Source organism: Prionailurus bengalensis, chromosome B2, assembly GCF_016509475.1.
Source record: "Prionailurus bengalensis isolate Pbe53 chromosome B2, Fcat_Pben_1.1_paternal_pri, whole genome shotgun sequence".
NCBI classification, from domain to species: Eukaryota; Metazoa; Chordata; class Mammalia; order Carnivora; family Felidae; genus Prionailurus; species Prionailurus bengalensis.
This window is the reverse complement of record NC_057349.1, coordinates 97267334-97281694: the sequence shown is the minus strand read 5'-3', so window position 1 is coordinate 97281694 and position 14361 is coordinate 97267334. Positions and strand designations below refer to the sequence as shown.

General features: G+C 37.1%; 1 protein-coding gene across 1 annotated transcript in view; it reads left to right on the top strand.

The window, feature by feature from the left end:
- OSTM1 (osteoclastogenesis associated transmembrane protein 1) overlaps positions 1 to 14361 on the top strand; it is a 41710-nt gene that overhangs the window by 16839 nt on the left and 10510 nt on the right. Inside the window, exons 3-4 of the mRNA XM_043592058.1 lie at positions 492 to 589; positions 14069 to 14236. Of these exons, the coding sequence (XP_043447993.1) occupies positions 492 to 589; positions 14069 to 14236 (266 nt within the window). The remainder of the gene's footprint in view (positions 1 to 491; positions 590 to 14068; positions 14237 to 14361) is intronic.

Here is a 14361-nt window from a genome sequence, read left to right as displayed (position 1 = left end):
ATCAAAAATCAATTTAAATTTTATTTGATGTAGTGTTTTTTTTTTAATATTTAAAGTTTATTTATTTTGAAAAAGAGACAGTGTGGGTGGGGGGTGCGGCAGAGAGAGGGAGAGAGAGAATCCCAAGCAGGCTCCACAGTGCTGTCAGCACAGAGCCTGATGTAGGGCTCCAACCCACGAAACCGTGAGATCATGACCTGAGCCAAAACCAAGAGTCAGACACTTAACCAACTAAGCTACAGTTGCTCTGGTATATTGTTTTTATAGAGAGAGGAGAATATGTGATTAAGATTTTTGTGAAAATGTTTATGATATGAAAAAATATCTTTTAGAAATTAAAAGGGGTAAGCTTCATGTATGTGGAACACATAATGCTTGTTTGAATAAAGAATTACTATAGTTTGAAACAGAATATGATAGCTTGAGAGATAAATGACAGTTTATAATTGTTTCTTGAGATATATTAATATACATTTTTGTTTGTTTGACAGATTGTTTAACGAACACAAGTGAAGAATTGTCAAATAGCACGCTATATTTCCTCAGTCTATTTAATCACACTTTGACCTGCTTTGAGCATAACCTTCAGGTATTTTATATATGATACTTGAAATTAAAATGATGCCTTGTACAAATGAGTGATGAATAATTTTAAAAATGTTTTACCATTAATTATTGATATTTATCTAGACATACAATGTAGAAGAGTAAGTGGACCTGGATATCTGCTAAATTCTTACATTACTAGCCTTTAGGCAAATCATCAAAACTTTAGTTTTCTTACTTATAAGGTGGGAACAACAAAATCTATCCTGCCTGCCTTCAAGTATTTTGTAGTGAGGATCCAATGAGACACTGAGTATGGAACACAGTAACTTAGGTATGTCATTGTTTAATTAAAACACGATGTTGTTCTGACAGTAATTTACCTTGACTTTGTTTATGCAAAAGGTATTATGTAATGCAGTATATGATTCTGTCTACAGGCAGCTTATTCTTTGCCTTAATATTTGCTGAAATATATTTTACCTGCTTTTAAAGGCACTGCTTAGTAAAGTAGCTTTGAATATTGAATTATAATGTAAAAGGTACCCTTTAAGAAACCTACACTTAGGGCTCCTGGCTGGGTTGCTAGAGCTTGTGACTCTTGATCTCAGGGTTGTGAATTCAAGCCCCACATTGGGTATAGAGAGTACTTACTTTTTTTTTTTTTTTTTGAGAGAGCAAGCGATGGGGAGCTTGATCTCATGACTGTGAGAACATGATCTGAGCTGAACTCAAGAATCGGAGGCTTAACTGACTGAGCTACCCAGGTGCCCCAAAAAATAAAATCTTAAAAAAAAAAAAAGAAACTTGCCCTTATTGGTTTTGTTTTCTCCACCTCTGACCCTTGACTGTTGGTATTGGAACTTTCCTGGTGGTGGTAAGGGGTGACGTTAGAACTCTGATAAAATCCTAGATTTGAAATTTGCTTAGCAGATAAGTAATCCCCACAAATAGATGTAAACATGTTTAGTATATAGGTATATGTGATTCCTCTTTAACAAATGTGATAACACAGAATTATGAATTTCCATGAGAATAAGAACTATTAGATAAGCAGTTCCCAAAATATATTCTGCAAAGTGTGATTAATACATGGCCTATAAAAAAAGGTTTAATGAGTGTTCTAATAAGGTTAGGAAATGCTTTACTACAGGACTTTAGAACGTTAGTGGACTAATTAATGTATGTTGTAGAATTCCAAATGGTAATTTTTTTTAATTTTATTTTTTTAAATTTACATCCAAATTAGCATATAGTGCAACAATGATTTCAGGAGTAGATTCCTTAATGCCCCTTACCCATTTAGCCCATCCCCCCTCCCACAACCCCTCCAGTAACCCCCTGTTTGTTCTCCATATTTGAGTCTCTTATGTTTTGTCCCCCTCCCTGTTTTCATATTTTGTTTCCCTTGCCTTATGTTCATCTGTTTTGTCTCTTAAAGTCCTCTTATGAGTGAAGTCATTTGATATTTGTCTTTCTGTGACTGACTAATTTTGCTTAGCATAATACCCTCTAGTTCCATCCATGGAGTTGCAAGTGGCAAGATTTCATTCTTTTTGATTGCTGGGTAATACTCCATTGTATATATACACCACATCTTCTTTATCCATTCATCCATCGGTGGACATTTGGGCTCTTTCCATACTTTGGCTATTGTTGATAGTACTGCTATAAACATTGGGGTGCATATGTCTCTTTGAGACAGCACACCTGTATCCCTTGGCTACATACCTAGTAGTGCAATTGCTGGGTCGTAGGGTAGTTCTATTTTTAATTTTGTGAGGAACCTCCATCCTGTTTTTCAGAGTAGCTGCACAACCTTGCATTCCCACCAACAATGCAAAAGAGATCCTCTTTCTTTACATCCTCACCAGCATCTGTTGTTGCCTGAGTTGTTAATGTTAGCCATTCTGACAGGTGTAAGGTGGTATCTCATTGTGGTTTTGCTCTGTATTTTCCTGATGATGAGTGATGTTGAGCATTTTTTCATGTGTCTGTTAGCCATCTGTATGTCTTCTTTGGAGAAGTGTCAATTCATGTCTTTTGCCCATTTCTTCACTGGATTGTCTGTTTTTTGGGTATTGAGTTTGATAAATTCTTTATAGATTTTGGATACTAACCCTTTATCTGATATGTCATTTGCAGATATCTTCTCCCATTCTGTCAGTTGCCTTTTAGTTTTGCTGATTGTTTCCTTCATTGTGCAGAAGCTTTTTATTTTGATGAGGTCCTGGTAGTTTTATTTGCTTTTGTTTCCCTTGCCTCCAGAGACATGTTGAGTAAGAAGCTGCTGCGGCCAAGATCAAAGAGGTTTTTGCCTGCTTTCTCCTCTAGGATTTTGATGGCTTCCTGTCTTACATTTAGGTCTTTCATCCATTTTAAGTTTATTTTTGTGTATGGTGTAAGAAAGTGGTCCAGGTTCATTCTTCTGCATGTTGCTGTCCAGTTTTCCCAGCACCACTTGCTGAAGAGACTGTCTTTATTCCATTGGATATTCTTTCCTGCTTTGTCAAAGATTAGTTGGCCATACATTTGTGTGTCCATTTCTGGGTTCTGTATTCTGTTCCATTGATCTGAGTGTCTGTTCTTGTGCCAGTACCATACTGTCTTTATGATGACAGCTTTGTAGTATAGCTTGAAGTCTGGGATTGTGATGCCTCCTGCTTTGGTTTTCTTTTTCAAGATCGCTTTGGTTATTCGGTGTCTTTTCTGGTTCCATACAAATTTTGGGATTGTTTGCTCTAGCTCTGTGAAGAATGCTGTTGTTATTTTGATAGTGATTGCATTGAATATGTAGATTGTTTTGGGTAGTATCGACATTTTAACAATATTTGTTCTTTCTATCCAGGAGCATGGAATCTTTTTTCATTTTTTTGTGTCTTCTTCAGTTTCTTTCATAAGCTTTCTATAGTTTTCAGAGTATAGATTTTTCACCTCTTTGGTTAGATTTATTCCTAGGTTTTTATGGTTTTTGGTGCAACTGTAAATGGGATCGATTCCTTGATTTCTCTTTCTGTTGCTTCATTGTTGGTGAATAGGAATGCAACCGATTTCTGTGCATTGATTTTATATCCTGAAACTTTGCTGAATTCACGAATCAGTTTTAGCAATTTTTTGGTGGAATCGTTTGGGTTTTCCATATAGAGTATCATGTCATCTGCGAAGAGTGAAAGTTTGCCCTCCTCCTGGCCGATTTGGATGCCTTTTATTTCTTTGTGTTGTCTGATTGCAGAGGCTAAAGTTTCCAATACTATGTTGACCAAATGGTAATTTTTGTGTACAGTGTTTACCAAGTCTATTTGACCAGTTAGTTACTCTTTGGTTTAAGAGACTAGTGTTCTGATGAATGTTTTAGGAAAATTAGCATTTTGCTGGGATGTTAGTTGCAAATGTTTTATCCTAGTTTGTTGGTTTTTTTTTTATTGTGTTTTTCTTTTTTGTTACAAAGAAAATTTTAATTTTTATATTATCAGATTTATCAAAAAATTGTAATAGCTTGTAGACTTGGTGTCATATTAGAAGGATTTTCCCACTTTGAGATAATTTTTTAAATTAATGTAATTTTATGGTTTCATTTTCTGTGTTTAAAAAAAATTTTTTTTTTTAACGTTTATTTATTTTTGAGACAGAGACAGAGCATGAACGGGAGAGGGTCAGAGAGAGAGGGAGACACAGAATCGGAAACAGGCTCCAGGCTCTGAGCGGTCAGCACAGAGCCCGATGCGGGGCTTGAATTCATGGGCCGCGAGATCATGACCTGAGCCGAAGTTGGCCACTTAACCGACTGAGCCACCCAGGCGCCCCTCATTTTCTGTGTTTAAAACATCTTATCTCTATCTGAAATTTATTTTGGTGTGAGATGCGAGGCATAGGTCATTAGTTTTTCCTGATGGCTTCTTAACTGTCCCAGTTAACTAAATAAATCCGTGAGATGAATATAGAACCAAGTTAAAAAAAAATCAATCATTTTGTGATTTTATTACAATTACATTACATTTTAGATTCATCACTTGGAAAGAATTGGCATGTTTATGGTACTGAGCTTTCCTATCTAGGAATATGGTATATCATCTATTTTTTTTATTATGGTAAAATAGAATATAAAATTTACCATGTTACCATTTTTAAGCGTACACTCACATTGTTGTGCAAATATCACCACCAACCATCTCTAGAAGTTTTTCGAACTGCAGGTCTGTACCCATTAAGCAATGATTCTCCATGTCTTCCTCCTCTAGCCTCTGGCAGCCACCTTTATTCTCTATTTTTTTCATGCCCTCTAGTAGTTTTACTGATTTATTTAAATTTCATATAGGTGTTATACATTTCGGAAGTTTATTCCAAGGTATTATATTATTTTTGGTGCCATTGTGAATGATATCTTTTCTTTCCCTGCTCCAGATTTTCGGTGGTTACTTTCTTTTAAAATGTTTTATTTTGGAATGATTTTAGATTTACAGAAAACTTGCATCAGTAATGCAAAGAATTCCTGTATATTCCTGACCCAGTTTCCCCAAATGTTAACCCTATGTTACCATGGTATATTTGTCAAAACTAGGAAATCAATGTTGGTACATAGCTATTAACTAAATGCCAGACTTTATTGATTTCACCACTTTTCCCACTAATGTCCTTTTTTCTGTTTAAGGATCCATTCCAGGATAACATGTTGCATTTAGTAACAGATTACTCCTTAAAATTTGTATCATATATATAGCTACATTCCCTTTCTTATTCCAAATGCTGTTTTGTGCAGTTTTCCCCTTGAGTTTTCTTTAGGCTTGTTAAAGGTATGTTCATTTTTGTTGATCATTCTGAAAACCTGTGTTTGGTTTTATTTATTGGTTTCTAGGTTGTTTTTTTTAATGTGTTTATTTTTGCTTTTGCATTTATTCCTCCTGTATTTTCTGGTTAATTTTGTCATTTTTCTAGTTCTTTGAATTGAATGGTCAATGTATTTCTAGCTTTTTTTTTTGCTCAACAATAAAATAATTTGCAGATTGTAAATTTATAACTTTGGTCTTTCCAATAATAAGATTCTCATATAAAGGCATTGTATTTGCTTTTTATTTCTAAATTTCTAATTTTAATTTTGATTTATTCTTTGACTTAAGAGTTCTTTGGAAGATTATTTTTTTGGGGGCGCCTGGGTGGCTCAGTCGGTTAAGCGTCCAACTTCGGCTCAGGTCATGATCTCACGGTCCGTGAGTTCGAGCCCCGCGTCGAGCTCTGTGCTGACCACTCAGAGCCTGGAGCCTGTTTCAGATTCTGTGTCTCCCTCTCTCTCTGCCCCTCCCCCGTTCATGCTCTGTCTCTCTCTGTCTCAAAAATAAAGGGGCGCCTGGGTGGCGCAGTCGGTTAAGCGTCCGACTTCAGCCAGGTCACGATCTCGCGGTCTGTGAGTTCGAGCCCCGCATCAGGCTCTGGGCTGATGGCTCAGAGCCTGGAGCCTGCTTCCGATTCTGTGTCTCCCTCTCTCTCTGCCCCTCCCCCGTTCATGCTCTGTCTCTCTCTGTCCCAAAAATAAATAAACGTTGAAAAAAAAAAATTTAAAAAAATAAATAAATAAATAAATAAACGTTAAAAAAAAAGTTATTTTTTTTAATAGGAGTGACATGATTTCTTTGGTTTATTTGCATTTGTACATCTCAAGTTTCATTGAAATTGTGACCAGTAAGTATAGCCTGTGTACATTTTGGAACTAATTGAGATATCTTTGTGATGTAATAATCAGTTATTAAAAACCTTTAAAAAATGTTTTATGGGCATTTGAAAAGAATATGTATATAGGATGCAAAGTGATTTTTTTTACTTATTTGTTTATTTACTTTTAGGTCAATTTGTTAGTATATTATGAAGAATATAAGCAAAGGTGTCATAACAGAGACCTCAAATAACTATCACAAATAAGAGAATGAAATGGTCCACAGGTAGACGATAGGCAGCTGTATTCCACAAGGTGATTCTGGGACCTACATTTCTTGTCCCTTTGTGCTCCCCCCTCGTTTAAGGAGTTGTGTTAGGAGGCTTTCAGCCAGGACCCCATTTAATCCTGTGAGAATGGGAAAAGAAAGAAAGTGAAGGGCAAGGAGTTTCCTTTTCAGGAAGTTTCACAGAAATTCCCGTGTCATTTATGTTTTTGTCTCATTGATAAGAATGTAGTCAATAACCATATCTAGCTAGGTGACCAAGTGCCCTGCTGAAACTCAGGCAGGTTCTGTTACTTAAATTTCTATGTGTCTCTGTATGCTATCCCTAAGTTTCTATATGTGATTTTATTTTGGATGAATTTACCTTGTGCTTGTGAAAGTATTAATTTTATTATTTTGTTGCTGTGTTGTAGGGATTATAAAGGTTTATGAGTTTGATGTCTTTTTAGATTGTATTTTTGTTATGAATATATAAAATATTTATGTAAGATATTTATCTTTATCCAACTGAATGCTTTTGCCTTGAATTCTACTTTAACACTAATGTTGCCACCCCTATTGTTTTTTGTTTGCATGTTTCCTATATCTCTGTTTATTTCTTCATTTTTAATCTTTTTTATATAATTAAGAAATATTTCTGATATAAGTAGCATGTATGTATGGATTTTATTTTGTATTTGACATAGAGTCTCTCTTTAATAGAGGAATTTGACCAATTCACATGTATTGTGCTGTTATTTTAGGTCTAATTCCTGCCACCCATTTTTCCATTTTCTGGGTTTTTTTTCCTTTTTCTTGACTTTTATTGGAACGACCTGTTTTTCAACTTCTTTTTCTCTATTTGTAATTTAAATTTCATATATCCTATTCTGCCATCATAGTGTTTTTCTTTAACTTTTTAAAGAAGTATATTTGAATTTGTAGTTCTCTATCACAATAGTCTTCCTAGATCAAGATAGAATCCCATATCCCATAATTTATATAAATACTCTGCAATTTAAAACTCATTTTTATTAAATTTGAAATATATCTTTTTCAAAACCCCTTACCTGCCCCAATAATCATTCTATTAGCAGTTATTCATATTTTACTGTTTCTGTGCTTGCTATCCTTTCCAGGCCTTTCTATATCTTTCCCTTTTTTTTTTTTTGAGTTTTGATGTTTGACTAGACTACTATCCTTTGTTAGAAGGATATGGGAGATGTACTTTCTAAATCTTTGCATGTCTGAAAATGTCCATTTGTTTCCCTTACATGTGAGTAATAGTTTGGCTAGGTTTACGATTCTAGAATCATAATTCTTTTTTCTCAGTTCTCTATGAATTATTCTCCTTTATGTTTAGTGTTTCAGATAGAAATCAATGCCAATTTGAATTGTTTTCATGTATAGGTAATTTTTACTTAGGTTTTCTTTTACTTTGCCCTATCTGGCCCTTTCTCTCCTTATAATATTCCTATTACAGATATACTGAATCTTTTGGGTCTGGTTCCTCTATGCCCCTTATCTTCTTTCTCTTAAGTAAGCTTTCTCGCTTTCTCCCTTTCTCTCTCTCTCTCTCTCTCTCTCTCTCTCTGGCTTTTCTTTTTGTGTTCTAGGAGACGTCCTTGTCTGAATCACTAATTATATTCTCAGTGTTGCATTCTACTTTTCACTGCTTCTATATTAATTTCTTCTGTTGTGAGGTATTTTTTAATTTTCAAGAATTTTTATTGCTCTAATAGGTGCTGTTTTTCTTACTGTTTCAAGAATAAGCTATGTTATTTGCCTTATTCTATTGTAGGTAAACATTGGGAAATACAGATGAAAGAAATCAAATGCCAGATTATTTGTAAATATCTCTTTACACATATATTTAGTCTCTCACTTTTACTAAATATATACTAGTTTAAAGCAATTATTTTTAATATAGCCTCTTTTACCTTTCAGGACTTCTATTTTTTTCAAGAGGCAGGCTGATTTTATTTTATGTCAGATCTTTGCAGATAAATGTGACAAATGATATGCATTATTTTTTCAGTCTTTTTCTTATGAAAAGATTTAAAACTCACAGAAAAGTTGAAAGAGTGTTACAATGAAGACTCATATCTATCATCTAGATTCAACAATTACCAACTTTTTGTCATATTTTCTTTATATATGTGCAGATATGTTTAGTTTTTTGCTGAAGCATTTTAAATTAAGTTGGAAAAAAATAAGTTGTAGATATGATGACATATTATTTGCTTTTTAAAGAGTTTTCAAGTTTTAATTTTAGAATAATAGTAGATTTAGAACAAAATTACAAAGATAGTACAGAATGTTCTCATATACCCCTCATTCAGTTTCCACTCTGTTAACATCTTTTGTTATAGTACATTTGTCACAACTGAAAAACCAACATTGGTGCATTAGCACTAACTAAACTAGAGTTTGTGTTCGCTAGTTTCTCCAGTAAAGTCTTTCCTTCTCCATCCTGATTTCCAGATTGCATTTAGTTGTTCTGTTTCCTTAAGTGAGTTAGTTTTACTCACAACGCTTCTGATGTCCAGTGTGTAGTGATTTACCCACACCAACAACTAATTCTCTGACACCAACTAGGTGTCCTACAATTCGATTTTGATACTAACTACCTGGAATTAATGTCAGACTCCACAGATTTAAGGGCTCAGTCTCACAAGAAGCCCTTATTTCAGATGCCCATCACAAAGTGCCCAGGTTACCTACCCTTGCGTTCGACTTGGCTACAAAGTCAAGGGGTTCCCACAACTTGCCCCCTTTCAAGTTCAATAATTTGCTAAATGACTCACAGAACTCAGGTACACTTTTTACTTATGTTTACTGATTATTACAGAGGATACAAGTCAGAAATAGCCCAAGTGGAAGAGATGTGTAGGCGAAGGTGTGAGGGAGGGGTGTGTGTGCAGGGCTACCATGCCCTGCTGGGGATACCACTCTTCCAGCACATCACTGTATGCACCAACCCAGAAGCAAGCTCTTGTAACATTGAGGGGTGTGTGTGTGTGTGTGTGTGTGTGTGTGTGTGTGTGTGTGAAGGTTTCATTATGTAGGCATGATTAATTATCTCAGCTACAGGTGATTAACTCAGTCTCCAGCTCCTCTCCCCTCCTCAGAGGTCAGAGGTGGGGCTAAAAGTTCCAACACCCAATCGTGCTTTGGTCTTTCTGGTGACCAGCCTTTAGCCTGAAGCTATGTAGGGACGCCCAGCCACCAGTCATGCATTAGCATACAAAAGGCTCTCTTATCACTGGGGATATCCCAGTGCCAGGAACCGGAGACAAAGGCCAAATACCTATTTCCCATCACACCACACTTAGCTCTTGTGGTCTATGACAGTTTCTCAATCTTTCCCTGTTTTTCATGACTGATAATTGTGAGGAGAACTGGCCACATATTTTATAGAATGTCCCCAGTTTGGGTTTGTCTAATGTTTCTTTCATGGTTACACTGGGACTATGGGTTTTGGGGAAGAACACTACAGAAGTGAAGTGCCTTTCTCATCACATCCTGTCAGAGGTACATGCTGTCACCATGATTTATCCCTGATTATGTTAATCTTGATCACCTGGACAGGGTAGTGTTTTCTAGGTCTCTTTAACGCAAAGTTACCTTTTTCTTCCTCTTTCCATATTCTATTCTTTGGAAGCAAGTTCCTAAGTGACAAGAATGGGGATGGGGAAATTAAGATCTAAGTCCTGGAGGAGTGAGTGCTTAAATTATTTAGAAATCTTCTATAAGGAAGATTTGCCACTTCTTCCACATTTATTTATTTATATCAATATGGACTCATGGACATTTATTTCATACCTGGAGCTGTAATTAATTTTTAAAAGTTCTCTCCTATATGCTGAATGAATTCTTTTTCATTAGGGCATTTATTCTGATGTCTAGGTTTAATTTGCACTTCGAATCACTTTATTTGCTTTTTTTTTTTAATTTATTTTGTTTTCTTTTTATGTCTAGTGTTAGGCTCATCTTACTTTCTTATGTGCTCATGTGGTCAGTGTGATAAGACGGTTGTACCAGGTTGGGAGGGCTGAAAGAAATCTCTCTCTCCATATAGAGTTTGGTTTCTATAGCTTGACTTTCAGAAATTCCCTCAAGCAGGCACTATGCACTCACTTATTCATTCAACAAATATTTAATGGGCACTGATACGTGCTAGGAGGTAGTGTTCTGGGCACTGAGGATAGAGCAGTAAACAATACAGCTAAGATTTCTGTTCTTCTGAACTATGTCCTAGTAGGGGTAAGACTAATAACAAAGAAATGAGATCATGAAGAGTACTGAGTCCTGGAAAGGGGTGTAGTGTGCTACTTTAGAGAGGGTGGGCAGGGAGTACCTCTGAGTAGGTGAATTTTGAGACAATCTAAATTTTGACATAGAGTCAGCCATGGGGAGAATGCTTCCCTTAGAAGCAAGGATAAAGGCCTTGGGAGAGAGAATGAGCTTGGTATGTGCAAGGAATAAGAAGAAGGCCCGTTTGGCTGGAGCACAGTGAGCATATGTGAATGAGATACGGGGAGATAGGCAGAGGCCAAATCTTGTAGAGCTGTGCAGAACAAAGGAAGAAATATGGACTGAATTCTGAGCACAATGGGAAGCCATTTAAAGCAGGAATGTGTCATGATATGAATTGCATGTTAAAATAGTACTCTGGCTGCGCTGTGGAGAAACTCAGTTGAACCTGGGCAAGAACGGAAAGGAGGAACTTATTTAGGAAGCTGTCACAGGAGAGAGAGATGGTGTGGACTGGGGTCCTGGCTGTAATGTCGAGAAACGCAGATTGGTTCAGAATATATTTTGCAAGTATATCTAACAGGACTTGCTGATAGATTGGGTAATTCCTGAGATTTGTGGTGGCTGATCAGAGAGGGAAGAAGAAGCAGGACTATCCTAGAGTATCCGAGAGTATGATGGGGCCACTAGAAAGACTGGCTGTAAGGGATTGGGGATTAAGAATTCTGTTTTGAACAAGTTAATACAAAATAGCAATTGAACACCTAAGTTGAGATGTCAAATAGCGTCATATGTGAACTTGGAGCTCGGGAGAGGTGTGAGCTGGAGATACAGATTTGGCCATCATCAGATCAGGTACAGATGGTGTTTAAAGTCATGAGACCAAATGTGAATGAGTGAAGCTATAGTGATAATAAAGGGGCCCCAAAGAACTCCAGTGTTTTATAGGTAGGGTGTGTGTGTGCATGCGCCCATGTGTTTAAGAGGAGAAGGGAGCCAGCTTAAGAGTGGTGTAGCTGGGGTACAAGAGCACCTGGCTCTGGGGGTCCCAAACAGGCCAGGGTCGGCCATTTGCTGCTGACAAAATCCAAAGGCAGAGAGACTGATTGATTGGTGATGAAACAGGAAAGGAATTTCTTTCTTTCTTTTTTTTTTTTTTAATTTTTTTTTTAACGTTTATTTATTTTTGAGATAGAGACAGAGCATGAATGGGGGAGGGTCAGAGAGAGGGAGACACAGAATCCGAAACAGGCTCTAGGCTCTGAGCTGTCAGCACAGAGCCCGACGCGGGGCTCGAACTCAACAGACCGCGAGATCGTGACCTGAGCCGAAGTCGGCTGCCCAACCGACTGAGCCACTCAGGCGCCCCCAAAGGAATTTATTTCTATGAGGCCAATGTCCAGAAGACAGCCGACTAGCATCCCAAAGACTGTCTCCAAAGTGCTGAAAATACTTCCAGGTTTACATAAGGAAAATGTGGGGCAAAGATGGGTGGGTAGTGCAGGCAGGAAGTGAAGGTCAAATTGATCATGATCCTCATCGTCCTGGAGTCAATCATGGGCAGTGTCTTACAGGCTCAGGGCCGCCCTTACTGCTTCAGGGGGTAGTTTAAGTTCCCCTCTGGAGATGCTTTGCCTTCAGGGTCTTCTGCCTGAGCCTAGAGACAAACTGGAAAGAACTCAACTAAAAAGTTTGAGGTCAAAAGGGAAGCAGCCTAATTGGTGACATTGTCTGTGGCAGTGGCTCCGCGCTCAGTGCTTGGGCGGGAAAATGGGTTTACATTCCAGACCGGATCCATTTTGGGTAGTAAGCGTTTGCAAGTGGCTTCTCTGAGAACCTGGACTGTCTTGGTGGCTGTGGAAAGGCTCCTTTTTCTGGCTGGGTCTGCAGACAGGGTAGGGTTATTGTTCTAGCCTCTTGCATCTCTAGAGGCCGGTGGCTGCAGGGGATAGAGGTTCACAAGAGACTGTGGTTCTGGTTAGTTTCTCTGGGACTGGTATAGTAGCTGATATTACAATACAACCTTCCTGTGATGTGAGACTTGCATGTCACACCTTTGTATTTAAGGTGCTATTCAAGTGCCTGGATTTACTTTTCTTTTCTTGAATCTTGTGAAGAAGTCAGGACACAAGGCATGTGCTAGTATCATCCTCTTTCTAGAATCCTACTTCCTCATTCCATTTAAACACTGTAGGTCTTTTTATTGTTTGGCTATGCCACTGTTTATTCAGTCAGTTCCTATGTTGATGGAGATTTTTGGTTCAGTATTTTACTATTACAAACATGTCTTTTTTGAGTATTTGTATGACTTTAACAGAAGTGAAATTGCTCAGTCAAAAGATATATGCATTTTAAATTTTCATATAAATGGCTAAATTATACTCCGCCATCAAAGTTCTGTGCTCAATTTTTGATTGAACACATTTAGCGAAATGCACAATTGTTCTGTGAAAAACAGGCCATGTGCTAGTTCTTGTGGCAGAACTAAAGGGAGACTTAGTTTCTCTGTTAAATAGATGGTGGTGGGGGGGTAACATCGTGGGGGCTGCATCAGTTTCATTCCTTTAATTGTTTCTTTTCTCTTTCATTCCAATATTCAGTTAATATCATTTCTTCAGGCTACAAGGTAATGAATAAGGGAAGAGAAGGCAAAGATATGAACTGACTGGTTAGCAAACTTGCTCTTGAAAAGACAAGTGTCAGTCGCAGAAATGGAAAAGATTGAGATTCAGCAACATAATAGCTTATATATTATATCCACTACCTTCATTTTAGGTTATATAATCCTTTGGCATTAGTCCCTTTTGTTGACTAGAGAGGTCTGGATTACAAACCTTGACATAAGAGGGTTGAGTGGGGATGTAGTTTTGGTGCCTTTTCCTTCCGCATTAATAAAGTGCCTTCTGTCTCAATGAGGCAGACTTCATTTTTGAAGTCAGCACAGGGAACGTCATATTTGGTTTATTCTGTGAGAGTAGGATAGATAAGAGCAGCCATATAAATGACCAGATGATTTAAGACATTTGGGGGATTTAGACATTAGTAATTTGGCATCAGAGCTATTGTTCTCAGTTACCAGCGGCTAGTGCAGTGGTTTTCAAAATTTAAGGGTAACTAGAAAGTGCAAAAATATTTTGCTATGTGCGTGCTTCTTAATCCTTGAGACCTATAATACAGGTAGTGGTAGCAATATATTATAGATGATAAAACAGGCTCAGAGTGATTTAGTAACCTAACATCACACAGCTCAGTACTTTAATGTGCTATAGTGTTTCCTGTCTGCTAGGAGGTCAAATAGCTTATGTTAAAAGATGTAATGTTTATTGTGTGTATTAAATGTGCCTTTGATGTTTTAGGTGAGCGTACACAATCTTATGCAGTTAAGGAATTATTCAGAAGTTTGCAAAAACTGTCGTGAAGCATATAAAACTCTGAGTAGTCTATACAATGAAATGCAAAAAATGAATGAACTTGAAAATAAGGCTGAATCTGGAACACATTTATGCATTGATGTGGAAGATGCAGTAAGTACTTTACTTGTGATATGATGCATATTTTGCAGTGTTGTTGATTGTGCCTTCAGTAGTACTATCCCCTTTAGAGGTATATTGGAATCTGTGTATGCTGTCTTCAACCGGAAATAACTAGT